This window comes from Geotrypetes seraphini, chromosome 6, assembly GCF_902459505.1.
Source record: "Geotrypetes seraphini chromosome 6, aGeoSer1.1, whole genome shotgun sequence".
Classification (NCBI taxonomy): domain Eukaryota; kingdom Metazoa; phylum Chordata; class Amphibia; order Gymnophiona; family Dermophiidae; genus Geotrypetes; species Geotrypetes seraphini.
Genome location: NC_047089.1, coordinates 10,181,053 through 10,195,944, shown reverse-complemented (window position 1 = coordinate 10,195,944; position 14,892 = coordinate 10,181,053). Strand labels below are relative to the sequence as shown.

Genomic DNA, 14,892 nt, shown 5'->3' with positions numbered 1-14,892 from the left:
TTTGATTACCTCGCATAGTCCAAATACAATGCGAATTATACAAGTTCCAAATTTAAAGCCCTGTTGGTCTAGCGGTGAAGTGGGGCAGAAACAATCTTCCTACACTCCTACCCCATGCAGAGCCACAACCAAAAATGGCTACTGCAAGTTCCCATGGCAGTCTCGTGAGACTGCCGCAGGAACTCACGGCATCCATTTTTTATTAAACACAATACTTTTTCCCAACAAATAAATGATTGATGGAAATAATATATTTAAACTACAGGTACTACCTTAAGTTCCCCAAGTTTCTCTGATGTTGGTGAAACAATTGTGAAAAATCCAGCAATTGGATGAATTGGAGACAGCTGTGGCAGCCCATGGACTTGGACTTTTCCAATAGGAAGATGATCAAGCTTGGTCATCACCTCCAATACAAGCATATCCATATCTAGAGCAGATAAATAATAGGTGAAGTAATAGGTGCAGGATTTTCTCTCTTTTGACCAATAAAAAGTTTTTCTTTACCACTTGGGCCTGGCTGTGTACACAGGCCCAAACCTAAACCCCGCTTGCAATGTTATATGTGGTTTGGTTCTTGCTTATTAGAGTCTGTCTTTTTTTTTGCCTAAAAATACCTGATTCTTTGGTCCTAAATATTCCTACAGCAAAAAGAAGTAAACATAAAAGAATAACAGCTTGAACTTTGGTTACTTAAACTGCTTTAATCTGGAACTATTTACCTTTATTTATTTATTTCTAGTATTTATATACTACTTATAGTCTAAGTCAGGGGTGTTAAAGTCGGTCCTCGAGGGTCGCAATCCTGCCGGGTTTTCATGATCCCCCAATGAATATGCATGAGATCTATTTTCATGCACTGCTTTCATTGTATGCTAATAGATCTCATGAATATTCATTGGGGAAATCCTGAAAACCCAACTGGATTGCGGCCCTCGAGGACCGACTTTGACACCTGTGGTCTAAGTGGTTTACATTCAGGTACTCGTGAATTTTCACTCTCTATCCTGGCAGGCTCACAACCTATCTAATCTACCTGGGGCAATGGGGGATTAAGTGACTTGCCCAGGGTCACAAGAAGCAGCGTGGGATTTGAACCCACAACTTCAGGGTGCTGAGGCTGGAGCTCCAACCACTGGACCACATTACATAGAGTTTTGTAAAAGAATAAAAACTTATTTGTTCTCAAGATATTTTTAGTTAAACACGACTAAGGAGCCTTTTACTTTAATAATCTTTATTCATTTTAAAATAATTTCAATAAGTGAAGAATAGTAAATAAAACATTTACACTATAGACATCACTTAAAATATTACAAGGGGCCTTTTACTAAAGCTTAGCATGTGAACAGAATTAGTGTGTGCTAAATGCCAAGAAGCTCACAAGTATAAAATGGGCTTTTTAGCATGCACTACATTTTAGGAAAAGGGTCCCAAAGTTACATACCGTATTTGCCGGCGTATAAGACGACTTTTCAGTACCTTAAAATCCTCCCCAAAGTCGGGGGTCGTCTTATACGCCGGGTACTGTTTACATGCAGTGGCGTACCAAGGGGGGGGCGGAGGGGGCGGTGCGCCCCGGGTGCCAGCCCTAAGGGGGTGCTCCCGGCCTTGCCGTTCAATCCCCCCCACCCCCGAAGGACCGCTCGCCCCACTGACCTTCCTGCACCACCTGTGAAGCAGCCCGCAGCAGGATCGCGAAGTCAGCGTCAGCGATCCCTGCGCTGCTTCCTGCGCCGCGATCCCGCCCCTTCTCTGATGTCAGAGGAGGGGCGGGACCGTGGCGCAGGAAGCAGCGCAGGGATCGCTGACACTGACTTCGCGATCCTGCTGCGGCTGCTTCATAGGTGGTGCGGGGAGGCCAGGGGGGCGAGCGGTCCTTCGGGGTGGGTCGGGGCATCAGGCCTTCAGGGTGGGGCGGGCGGGCAGGCAGGCAGGCTTTCAAGGGGGAGGGGGTGACAGGCAGGCAGGCAGGCCTTCAAGGGGGGACAGGCCTTCAAGGGGGGAAAGGCAGGCAGGCAGGCCTTCAAGGGAGAGACAGGCCTATAAGGGGGGGACAGGCCTTCGGGGGGGTGCAGGCCTTCAAGGGGGGGACAGGCAGGCAGAAGGTTGTGCAGAAGGTGTGCGGAAGAAGGGGTAGTCTTATACGGCGAGTATATAACAAACTCTATATTTTAACTGTAAAAGTTGGGGGGTCGTCTTATACGCCCAGTCGTCTTATACGCCGGCAAATACGGTATATTTACATATATTTTCCTGTTTTGAATGATCCATAAATTACTGAACCTCCTAGTAATAACAGCTAGTCATCTTTCTTATAAACACTGAACTATAGTAAGTAGCAGTCACAGGAATGTATGTGCACGCTTTTTCTTTGAAAATGATGCAGAAAGTCGGTGGATGCAAAGTCGCTACAGGGACATTCCATGTTAAGTGGTCTAATTTTAGAAAAGTGCCCCACCTCACCATCACAGATTTTGGTGAAATTGCTCAAACTAACTTTTGTAAAGTTCAAGGGCTCCTTTTACTAAGCTGCGGGTAGCGCTTTTAGCGCGCGCTAACCCCCGTGTTATGCGGAAAAACTAACGCCAGCTCCATGGAGGCATTAGCGTCTAGCGTGCGCTAAAACCACTAGCGCAGCTTAGTAAAAGGAGGCCTAAGATTTGCCGGTGGAAGACTTGTGGAGATATTGCTTTTTATTTGATATCATACTGCAACCACATGTGCAAAGTTTTTGCAACTTTGAGTCAAAATATTTCTTTGGTTGTCCCCCTCTTTAAGGAACTCATAAAATTCCTATGAGCGTCAGAGCACTTACCATCGGTGCCAATGCTAAAACCCGCGATATGCATTTATAAAAGAGGGGGTGTATAAGCAAAACAAATTACACTTGGCAATCTTATACAACCTTTTACAATCTATTCAATGGAAGTAATGTGTTAAAAGCCTCATAGTGACCCCAAAAAATGGACCGGCTAAAAAATTTCAAAGTTTAGCCTTCTGTGGCTGATGTAATAATGAAGCCATCCCTGTAAAATTTTGTCTATTATTTTGTGACATGACTTTGTTCTCAAATATATGATTTCAGCTTATAAGCTAATCTCATTACTTTACAATTTTACTTTAAATGTGATTTTTTAAAAATGGAGTATTTTAAACCAGCTTTTTACATATGCCAGTTTCAAAAAAAGTAAAATCCACATTAGTTCCATTGAATAGATCATAAAATTTTGTTTACGATTGCCAAGTTTCATTTGTTTTGTTTAAATAATCAAAGAAATATTTGACGAAAATTTACGAAAATTTTGCAGGGACACTGTACATCAGGGGTGTCCAATGTCGGTCCTCGAGGGCCGCAGTCCAGTCGGGTTTTCAGGATTTCCCCAATGAATATGCATGAGATCTATTTGCATGCACTGCTTTCAATGCATATTCATTGGGGAAATCCTGAAAACCCGACTGGACTGCGGCCCTCGAGGACCGACATTGGACACCCCTGCTGTACATGGTCATGGTGTGGTATCAAACAAAGAGCTATATCTCCACAAGTATTCCACTAGTGTATCTTAAACTTTACCAAAGTTTGTTTGGGTCATGTAAGATTCAACACACAAATTTTCATAAAAATCCGGGATAGTGAGGTGGGGAGCGTTGGCACGGAATAACCCTGACAGACTTTGAAGGTTATTGCAAATTCGATTTTATTTATTTTTTTTTTTATAATTCTTTATTCATTTTTAAAACTTTCATCAAGTGTACAACAATCATAATAAACACAATTAATCAGAGCACTTGCATATCTTATCATTATAATCTAAACATACAAATGTAACCCTCTCCCCACCCTCCCTCAAAGCCCTTCATTCATAATAAGAAACCTATATTTGTATCCCTCACCCCTCCCAATACTATATGGTGTATAACTAATAGAAAAGGAGAAATTAGGTTCTTACCTGCTAATTTACTTTCTTTTAGCTTCTCCAGACCAGTAGAGGTTAACTTTACGAATGGGTATATATCTAATCATGACCAGCAGGTGGAGACTGAAAACAAAACTTTGGGACAGTATATACTATCCTCCCTTCTCTATTTCCCTCAGTCTGCCGAATAGCCAAGCAGAACCAAGAACTGGAAAACAGGAAGAAAACAATACTCCGAACAGGAGTAACAAATAACATACCCAAATGCTGTTGGAAAATGCAGAGGAGAAATACCCGAAGGAAAATGTCCCCACAGCTCGCCAGCTAAGCCAGCCGAGCCACAGCCGCTGTTCTTTAATTCTCCCCGGCCCTAGAAAAATACTAGAACCCGCAGCAAAAAACAAAAACTGCCCGCGAAAACAGCCCCAACAACAACAACAACAACAGACAGGGTGGGGACCTCTACTGGTCTGGAGAAGCTAAAAGAAAGTAAATTAGCAGGTAAGAACCTAATTTCTCCTTCTTTAGCACTCTCCAGACCAGTAGAGGTTAACTTTACGAATGGGACGTACCAAAGCAGTCCCTCTCACGGGCGGGACCCCCGAAGGGCCGATACCAGAACACGCTCACCGAACACCGCGTCCCGACGCGCCTGAACATCTACTCGATAATGTCTAACAAAAGAATACAAGGAGGACCAAACCGCAGCCTTACAAATATCCACCGGAGGCACGAGCGACGACTCAGCCCAAGAAGCCGCCTGACCCCGAGTGGAATGAGCCTTGAGAAACTCCGGAACAGGCTGCTGTTTCAGAAGATAAGCGGAAGCAATCGTCTCCTTGATCCAGCGCGCAATAGTAGCCTTAGAAGCGCCAGCTCCCCGACGAGGACCAGCCAGGAGGACAAAGAGATGATCGGACTTCCGGAATTCCTGGGTCCGCTGCACATCAGAGCGAAGGACCCGACCGACATCCAACTTGCGCAGCTGCCGTTGCTCAGAAGAGCCCTCCCGACCACCCAAGACCGGGAGAACCACCGATTGATTGACATGAAAAGGAGAAACAACCTTCGGCAGAAAGGAAGGAACAGGCCGCAAGACGACCCGCTCCCTAGACAACTCCAAGAAGGGAGCCCTACAAGAGAAAGCCTGCAGCTCAGAAATACGCCTAGCAGAAGTAATGGCCACCAAAAAGACCGCCTTCAAAGTAAGGTCCTTCAAAGAACAGTCGTCCAAGGGCTCGAAAGGCGGGCGCACCAAAACAGAGAGAACCAGAGTAAGATCCCAAGAGGGAACCGAGGGCCGTAGGGGAGGCCTAAGCAACTTGGCCGCCCGCAGAAACCGAATCACATCAGGAAGAGCCGATAAACGCTGACCTGACACCAACCCTCGAAAGGTCGACAGGGCCGCAAGATGAACCCGGAGAGAAGACCAAGCCAGGCCTCTATCCAGGCCATCCTGCAAGAACTCTAGAATGTTAGGCAGAGAAGCGCGAAAAGAGGTCACTCCCCGCGCCCGACACCATTCCTCAAAGAGACGCCAAACCCGCACATAAGCCCGAGAGGTAGAAAGCCTCCGGGACCCCAACAGTGTAGCGATCACCTTGTCTGAATATCCCTTCTTGCTAAGGCGACCCCTTTCAAGAGCCACGCCGTAAGACAGAAGAGAGACGGGTCGAACAAGGGAATGGGACCCTGCATCAGAAGGTCGTCCGAGAGAGGCAGAGGAAGAGGAACCGCCACCAGGTGCCTCACCAGATCCGCATACCACGGACGTCGAGGCCAATCCGGAGCCACCAGCACCACCAAACCCGGATGGTGAACAATGCGAAGAAGCACTCTGCCCACCAGCGGCCAAGGAGGGAACACATACAACAGCCCCTCCGTTGGCCACGGCTGGACCAGAGCATCCAGACCCTCGGCCAGCCCTTCCCTGCGACGACTGAAGAAGCGGGGCACTTTGGCGTTGCCACTCGTGGCCATCAGGTCCATCAGGGGCTGCCCCCAATCTTGCACTATCAACCGAAACGCTCCGGCGCCGAGAAACCACTCTCCTGGATCCAGGAAGTGACGACTGAGGAAGTCTGCCTGAACATTTTCTACTCCGGCTATATGAGAAGCCGAGAGGTCCAGAAGATGGGACTCCGCCCAAACCATGAGCCGAGCCGCCTCCTGCGCCACAGGAGTGCTCTTGGTGCCCCCCTGACGATTGACATAAGCCACCGCCGTGGCATTGTCCGACAGGACTCTGACCGACTTGCCCAGCAAAAGGGAGTGGAAAGCTAACAGCGCCAGCCTGACCGCTCTGGTCTCCAACCCGTTGATCGACCAGGAGGCCTCCTCCGCGGACCAGGTGCCCCGAGCTGAGTGGCCCATAAACTGAGCCCCCCAACCGAGGAGACTCGCATCCGTAAGGAGCACCGTCCACTGCGGGAGATCCAGACCCACCCCCTGAACCAGGTGAGGGGTCCGGAGCCACCAGCGCAGACTGCAGCGCGCCAAGCCTCGCAGGGGAACCGGAACATCCAAATCTTGCCTCCGGGGAGACCACCTCCGGAGCAGAGCATACTGAAGAGGACGCATGTGGGCCCGCGCCCACCTCACCACGTCCAGGGACGCCGCCATTGACCCCAGGACTTGGAGGAAATCTCGCGCCCGAGGACCCCGGGACGCCAAAAGCAGGCGAATCTGAGATTGCAATTTGCTCACCCGGGCCTCTGGAAGGAAGACCTTCCCCAAGGAGATGTCGAACATAACCCCAAGGCACTCCAGACGCTGAGCCGGGACCAACCGACTCTTGGAAAGGTTGACCACCCAGCCCAGCGACCGGAGAAACTCCACCACCCGAGCCGTAACCCGGGAGCTCTCCTGCAACGACTTTGCCCGAATCAACCAGTCGTCCAGGTAGGGGTGAACCAGGATGCCCACCGACCGCAAGGCTGCCGCGACGACCACCATTACCGTGGTGAACGTCCGAGGAGCCGTGGCCAGACCAAAGGGAAGCGCACAGAACTGAAAGTGCCGCCCCAAGATCGCAAAGCGAAGGAAGTGCTGATGAGAGGCCCGAATTGGAACCTGCAAGTAGGCCTCCGTCAGATCGAGAGACGTAAGAAACTCCCCCGGCTGAACCGCCAGAATGACCGACCGCAGCGTTTCCATGCGGAAAGACGGAATCTTGAGAGCTCTGTTGACCCCTTTCAAATCCAGGATGGGCCGAAAGGTCCCCTCCTTTATGGCCACCACAAAGTAAATGGAGTACCTGCCGGTGCCCCACTCCGTAGGGGACACCGGCACCACTGCCTCGAGATCTAGCAAACGCTGAAGGGTCTGACGAAAAGCCTGCGTCTTCCATGGAGTCTGACATGGAGAAGCGAGGAAAAGGTCCGGCAGAGAGCGGGTAAACTCCAGAGCGTAACCGTCCCGCACCACCTCAAGGACCCACTGATCGGACGCGATCTCGGCCCATTTGGGGAAAAATTTGCGCAGCCGGGCTCCCACCGGAACCAAAGGGGGCGCCGGCAAGGAGTCATTGCGCAGGACGGGAAGCGGGGGAACCGGCGGAGGGATTCCCTGCCCCCCGACGGGCCCCCCGAAAGGGCTGCATGCGCTGGAAGAACCGACCCCGGGAAAAACCCTGAGCCGGGAAAGAAGCAGCCCCACGCCCCGGGCGATACTTGCGAAATTCCCGCAAACGCCCCCGGGCAGCCCCACACCTAGACGCAGGGCGGGCACGGTCCTCAGGCAGACGGGGCACCTTCGAGTCCGTCAGAGTCTGAATCAACTCATCTAATTCCTCTCCAAACAAAAAGACCCCCTAAAGGGAACTTTAGTAAACTTAGCTTTGGACGCAGAATCCGCCGCCCAAGCGCGCAGCCACAAAATACGCCGCGCGGCCATGCCATAGACTTAGCCGAAATCCGCACCAAGTCATAAAGAGCATCTGAGAGGAACGAGGCAGCCATCGCAATCTTCGCTACCTCCTGATCCACTAGAGACCAGTCATCAGACTCCCGATCCAGGACACGCTCAGCCCACCGAAACACGGCGCGAGCGACTAGCTCCCCACAAACAGCCGCCTGTACCCCAAAGGCAGAGACATCAAAATCATACTTAAGAAGAGTCTCTAACGCACGCGCCTCCGAGACCCTAAGAGCAGAACCGTCCATAACAGGCACGGTATGCCGCTTAGGAAGTGCCGAGACCACCGCGTTCCCCATTGGCGAAATTAAGGTAGCCCTACCTCCCTCCGGGACGGGATACCCAAGAGCCAAGGCGCACACCAAACGAAACTGCGCCCATAGGCCACTGCGCCAACACAAAATCCCGCAAATCCTGACGCACAGGAAAAGAGCGGGAACCAGGACAGACCCCCTGAAGCAGAGGGGCCCCCATACGCGGGGTCTCCGGCGGCGCCACTGCAAAAATGCAGCACCAAGGAGACCTGCTACACAGGTCTAAAAGCTCATCCCTCTGAATAAAAAAGCGCACCACGGACGCATCTGCTCTGGAAGACGGGAAACCCGCCGCCCCGCTGCCAACAGGCGTCCCCTCTAGAGGATCCTGGAAGCCCGCCAAAGCAGCCAGGTCCTCAACCAGGCCAACACGCTCCTCCGCCCACCAATTCGCAATCCAAGCCCCCCCGCGGGCGCTTGGATGAGGGAGGAGGAAGAGGGGACGCCAAACGAAAAGAGGGAGGCAAAGCCATAGGGGGCGCGGAGGGAAACCCCCCCCCGAAACCCCCCAGGCGCACGTGGGACCCCCAAAAGTCCGCACAAAGAAAGAAAATAAATTGGGGGCAAAAAACCCCTGGGGGTCCCCAGGGACTCCCTGCCCCAGCAGGGGTCCATGCTGAAACCTGCCCCTGTGTTCGCCATACAGGGGAAGGTCACCTGAGGTTGCAGACAAAATGGAGGGGCCAGACAAAGAAAATGGCGAAGTTCCCGCCAAAAATGCTCCCTCCATAGCCTGAAGCGGCTGAGAAACCTGAATAGTCTCAGCCGCTAAAGCAGGCAAGCCGGCATCAGCTGTCAAAAAATCAGCTGAGAGGGAATCCTTCGGGGAATCCCTCCGTGGGCGGTTGTGGAAGACCGGGCTTCCCCACTGCTCCAAGCCGACTCGCGAGGCACCATCGGCGGGGAGCTCTGGGCGCCTGCAGCCGCTGCCGACGGAGCTCCACCACCTCACCGACCCAAACCGCCGAGTTCAGGCCGGCCGCGAGTGCCTCGCGGCTGGACTAAAATTGTGGCCTACTCCCCCGGAGAAGGGCACAATTGCTCCAGACGTGACCTAGCTATAAAAAAGTGCTGGTTACATGAAAAAATACAGTAAAATACAGTTTTCTTAAAGGGAAACAACCCTTCAGACCAGCACTACCTCAGGATTTTTTTTTTTTTTTTTTTTTTTTTTTTTTTTTACAGAACAGACTCCACAGGCTCTCGAAGCAATATGCCTTGCTTGACTTAGGGGGCAAGGCTTACTGCTGAGGCTCCTCTAAAAAAATGTGGGGAGGTGGAGGAAGTGGGGGGAGGGACCCCGCTCGTGACCCGCCGGGTTTGACACCCCCGAGGTCGGACGGACCCCCAAACAGGGCCCGGCCAAGCTCCGTCCGGCCAAAAACAGGGACTAGAAACCCCTAAACAAATTCCAACAGCCCTACCAAGAGAGATGGGTACAGATCACTCAACACCTGCTGGAGACTGAAAGAAGACTGAGGGAAATAGAGAAGGGAGGATAGTATATACTGTCCCAAAGTTTTGTTTTCAGTCTCCACCTGCTGGTCATGATTAGATATATACCCATTCGTAAAGTTAACCTCTACTGGTCTGGAGAGTGCTAAAGAAATGGCATTTAATCATGACAAAAAGATGTTAATGGCTCCCAAATTTTAATAAAATTATTATAATTTCCATTTTGTATCGCTATTGATCTTTCCATTCTATATATGTGAGCTAATGAATTCCACCAAAAATTAAAATTCAGCCTACTATGATCTTTCCAATTATTAGTAATATGTTGGATGGCAACTCCAGTCATGATCATTAAAAGTTTATTATTACATGATGATATCTGACTCTTTTTTCTCATGGACATTCCAAATATCACAGTATCATAAGATAACGCTACATGGTTTTCCAATAAACAATTTATTTGATCCCAGATTGAGTTCCAAAAGGCTAAGATATGGGGACAGTAGAATAAAAGATGATCCAAAGTCCCTACCTCCAATTTACAATGCCAGCACCTATTGGACAAGGAACTATTTAATTTTTGTAATCTAACTGGGGGTCCAAAAAGCTCTATGTAACAAAAAAAACCAAGTTTGTCTCATAGACGCTGACATTGTACATCTCATTCTCCAAGACCAAATTTGTGGCCATTGAGATGCTGAAATCTGATGCTTAATCTCAATGCTCCAAATATCCCTCAGACCATTTTTAGGTTTTTTTTTAACCAAATCACTAATAGATTTATACCACTGTGCGGTCTGGTGACCCAGAAAACATAAGAATTCCAAACTGGACTGAGTATTAAGATTTTTCCATTTAGGAAACCCCGCCTGAATGGCCTTCTTCAATTGCAACCAGCGAAAACATTGTGATTTTATGAAGCCCAAATTTATGTTGCAATTGTGTAAAATCCAGCAGTTTATCATTAGAGATGACATCATTTAAATTTCTAATTCCTGCAATTATCCAATGTTTCCAGACGATCTTGAAACCGCCAATTTGAATCTTGGAGTTTAGCCATATGGATTGATTAGTTGATTTATTAATAGGAATAGCTGTTAAGTTACTAACAAATCTTAAGGTTTTCCATGTATCCATTAAAATTCTATTTTCTTTGTATAATCTGGGCATCTTGATACTAAGAACATGAGAAAGATGTAAAGGAAATATGAGTCGCCATTCCAAATATAACCAATCAGGAGTATATTCAACGAGCTCCGGCAGGACCCAATACATACCTTGACGTAAAATATAGGCCTGATGGTATTTATAAAAATTTGGAAAATTTACCCCACCTTCCTTAATTGGCTTTTGCAAAGATACTAAAGCAATTCTAGGAGTTTTACCAAGCCAGATAAATTTAATAATTATTGAGTTCAATTTCGATTTTAGAATAGTGAACGGTTAAAGTAGAAGACTGCAGTTTACAAATACCTGTTAAATATGCAGTAAACTGCATTGGCCCACAGCGGATAGCATAACGTGTGGTTGTTTTTATTGCTTTCTGCTCCATCTGGGTGTTATCCCTTGGCCGAAATATTGTCCCATCTGACGTCTCCCCCCACCATCTCACCCTGATGATGGTGGAAGCTGGTGGTTTTGGAATCGTCCATAAAATTTTACTGACTGTGAGTTTCAGAAAGCAGCGCAGTTGCCCTTCAACTAGAGGTGGCAAGTTTGTAGAAGAAGTAACATCGCTAACACCTATGAGTGAAGAAAAACATATGAAATCAGACTCTAAACAGCATACATCTAGGCCCTGATTCACAAACAGGTCGCCTTACGTTAGGCGCCGGCAGGTCCTTCTATCGAGCCTACCAGCGCCTAATACAAGCTGTTTAATTTGGTTTACGTGGTGCGATAATTGGTCACACCGTTGAAACCAAAGTAAACCCTCATTAAAAAAATAGTCAAGTAACAAAGGGCTATACGGCCTCCGGGATCAGCGCCTATGATGCAGAAGCCCAGAAGGGGGCATGTTTAGGAGCGGTACAATATTTCAGTGTCACTATGCGCCGCTGGCAGCGATTCTGACAGGAACCTAGGAGCCAGAAACATAGGCTTGTTAAAACCCGGCCTACATTTCTGGTAGAACATAGAATCACATTCAAAATTATTTCACTGATCTTTAAAACTAGACAAAATAGTCAACCAGAATTTATCAATAACCCTCTTATTCCCTTTAGTTCTTCTAAGACTCTAAGATCTTCTTCTAAAAATCTTTTATCTGTTCCATCTCTGAAGTTTATCAACACAATGAGGTCTATCATTTTTTCTGTCAGCGCTCCATCTCTTTGGAATAATATTCCGGTCCACTTACAGGAAGAATTAAATCTTCACCATTTTAAAACGAAATTAAAAACATTTTTTTCTTGATGCTTTTGAGACCTAAATGCCCTTTTTAGGGCTACGTAGTTTTATTCTACTTTTAGACACCTCCCTTTTGTCTTTTCTCTATATGCTCTCTTTCTTATTTGATAAATTGCAGTTCTATCCTTCTTCCCTTTTTTGTTCCTGTTTGTTTTGGTATTGTTTTTAAATGTTTTAAATAATGATTATTGTTTTAAAGAATGTATAGTTACCCCATATATGTTTTTAACATAATGTTCACCGCCTAGAAGGCCGATTGGGCGGTTTATAAAATTTTTGAATAAACCTGAAACTACCTAGGGTCCACTCCCCAGCCCAACACATCCCCTCAAGAAAGATTTTTTGCACCTGCAGGGTGACAACTGGGCGTATCCCTTGGTACTCCATTTTTTGCTGTTGGGTGCATGACATGGGGGAAGCCACTGCTTGCCCTGAACCTGCAAGCTACAAGATAAGTTTGCTGTTCAGATTTAAAATATAAAACAATATAAAATTATAAGATCAAAAGTGTAGCCTTAGTGGAATTACATGCAAATAATTCAAACTGCATGATTGGGCGGTGAGGTAGTAGTGTTGGGGGGTTTTCCCCTGTTATTACCTCCATTTCTCTGAGCAGAAAATTCACTAACAGTTGTACGCAGTTCAAAATATGCTATTGTGAAAATTTTGAGTGATTTTTTTCATTGTATTCAGGATATTTCTTTGAATCACTCCTCTCCTGGAAGTTTAGAGAGTTTTTCTGCCCTATTTCTGTCTATTTGACTTAGTCTGCCCTGGATCGGTAGCATGGAATGTTGCTACTCCTTGGGTTATGGCCAGGAACTAGTGACCTGGATTGACCACCGTGAGAACGGGCTACTGGGCTTGATGGACTTTGGTCTGATCCAGTAAGGCTATTCTTATGAAATACTTTTAAAACCAATAGGAGGAAATATTTTTTTCATTCAGAGAATAGTTAAGCTCTGGAACGTGTTGCCAGAGGTTGTGGTAAGAACGGATAGCTTAGCTGGGTTTAAGAAAGGTTTGGTCAAGTTCCTGGAGGAAAAGTCCATAGTCTGTTATTGAGAAAGACATGGGGGGAAGCCACTGCTTGCCCTGGATCGGTAGCATGGAATGTCACTACCCCTTGGGTTTTGGCCAGGTACTAGAGACCTGGATTGGCCACCATGTGAACGGGCTACTGGGCTTGATGGACCATTGGCCTGACCCACTAAGGCTCTTCTTAGGTCTTGGTGCCTAAATGCAGTTTAGTAAGATCATAAGGAGCAGCAGCAGAGTTGGAACAGGGCTTCCTGGTTGTTAGCCCAAGGCATGGAAATAAAGATGAGCAAAAAAACCTTCATTTAAAGGGACACTTTTTTATTATTATTATTATTATTAAACTGACAATATAGGCATTAGCGGAATATTCGAGTAAATATCGTTGCGTTGCATTTCATTGACCTCGTTCACATCTCCCGCCCCAGTTTTTTATTTGTATCTTGTCGTCTCCGTTACCTTTCTTCCGCCGGCCGCCCGCTGGCCCCTTTCTCGGCTTCATACCGCGTCGCTTTCCGGGGAGCAGAAGCCATCCAATTCCCCCCCACGCTCGCCGTTCCCTCAGCAACGGCGGAGCTCGCGCCGAAGCGCGACGACTCGCACGTCACTTCCGCTTCCCTCCAGGCCCGGGCCTGTTGCCCGTTTCCCGCCCGAGCTGAGCGTTGGGAGGAGGGAAGAAGATGGCAGTTGGTGGTACCGAGGCACGTTTCTGAAATGTCCTTTATGCAGAGCTTCCAAGTTACCCATTCCAGGAGGGAGAGTTTGGGGCCGGTCCTACGACATAATTGCCATACTGGGAGAGAGCAAAGGTCCATCAAGCCCAGTCTCCTGTTTCCAACTGTGGCCAACCCAGGTCACAAGTACCCGGCAGAAACCCAAAGAGTAGCAACATTCCAGAGCTCAGATTGTGATGTCATAATGCCTCTTTCCACCAATGCCTAAGAGCCAACCTCAGCAGTGATGTCACAATGTCTGCTGGATTGTCCTATACTCAGCTCACATAAGAATTGCCATACTAGAACAGATTGAAGGTCCATCAAACCCCCAATATCCTGTTTCCAACAGTGGCCAACCCAGTCCCAAGTACCTGGCAGAAACCCAAAGAGTAGCAACATTTCAGAGCTGAGCTTGTGATGTCATTCCACCAATGCCTAAGAGCCAACCTCAGCAGTGATGTCACAATGGCTTGATTGTTTATATTTGGCTCACATAAGACAGACCGAAGGTCCATCAAGCCCAGTATCCCCAGCTCCGAAGTATCTGGCAGAAACCCAAAGAGTAGCAATATTCCAGAGCTGAGATTATGATGTCATAATGCCTCATTACTCCAATGCCTAAGAGCCAACCTCATCAGTGATGTCACAATGGCTCATGTGAACATAGAATTGCCATACTGGGACAGATCGAAGGTCCATCAAGCCCAGTATTCTGTTCCCAGCAGTGGCCAACCCAGGACCCAAGTACCTGGCAGAAACCCAAAGAGTAGCATCATTCCAGAGCTGAGATTGTGATGTCAAAATGCCTCATTTCACAAGTGCCTAAGAGCCAAAGTCAGCAGTGATATCACAATGGCATGATTGTCCTATACTTGGCTCACAGAAGAACATAAGAATTGTCACACTGGGACAGACTGAAGGTCCATCAAGCCCAACATCCTGTTTTCAACAGTGGCCAAGCCAGGTCCCAAGTACCTGGCAGAAACCCAAATAGTGGCAATATTCCAGAGCTGAGATTGTGATATCATAATGCCTCATTCCACCAATGCCTAAGAGCCAGCCTCAGCAGTGATGTCACAATGGTTTGATTATCCTAGACTTGGCTCACATAAGAATTGCCGTACT

At 47.9% G+C, this 14,892-nt stretch overlaps 1 protein-coding gene across 2 annotated transcripts in view; it reads right to left on the bottom strand.

The window, feature by feature from the left end:
• Positions 1 to 13,913, bottom strand: part of C2CD3 (C2 domain containing 3 centriole elongation regulator) — a 224,922-nt gene extending 211,009 nt beyond the window's left edge. For both annotated transcript variants that reach the window (XM_033947874.1, XM_033947875.1), the window contains exons 1-3: positions 13,511 to 13,913; positions 11,078 to 11,347; positions 273 to 430 (exon numbers count right to left, since the gene is read on the bottom strand). In XM_033947874.1, coding sequence (XP_033803765.1) covers positions 273 to 430; positions 11,078 to 11,347; positions 13,511 to 13,553 — 471 coding nt within the window. In that variant the 5' untranslated portion in view covers positions 13,554 to 13,913. The remainder of the gene's footprint in view (positions 1 to 272; positions 431 to 11,077; positions 11,348 to 13,510) is intronic.
• Between the last annotated feature and the right edge of the window lie 979 nt (positions 13,914 to 14,892).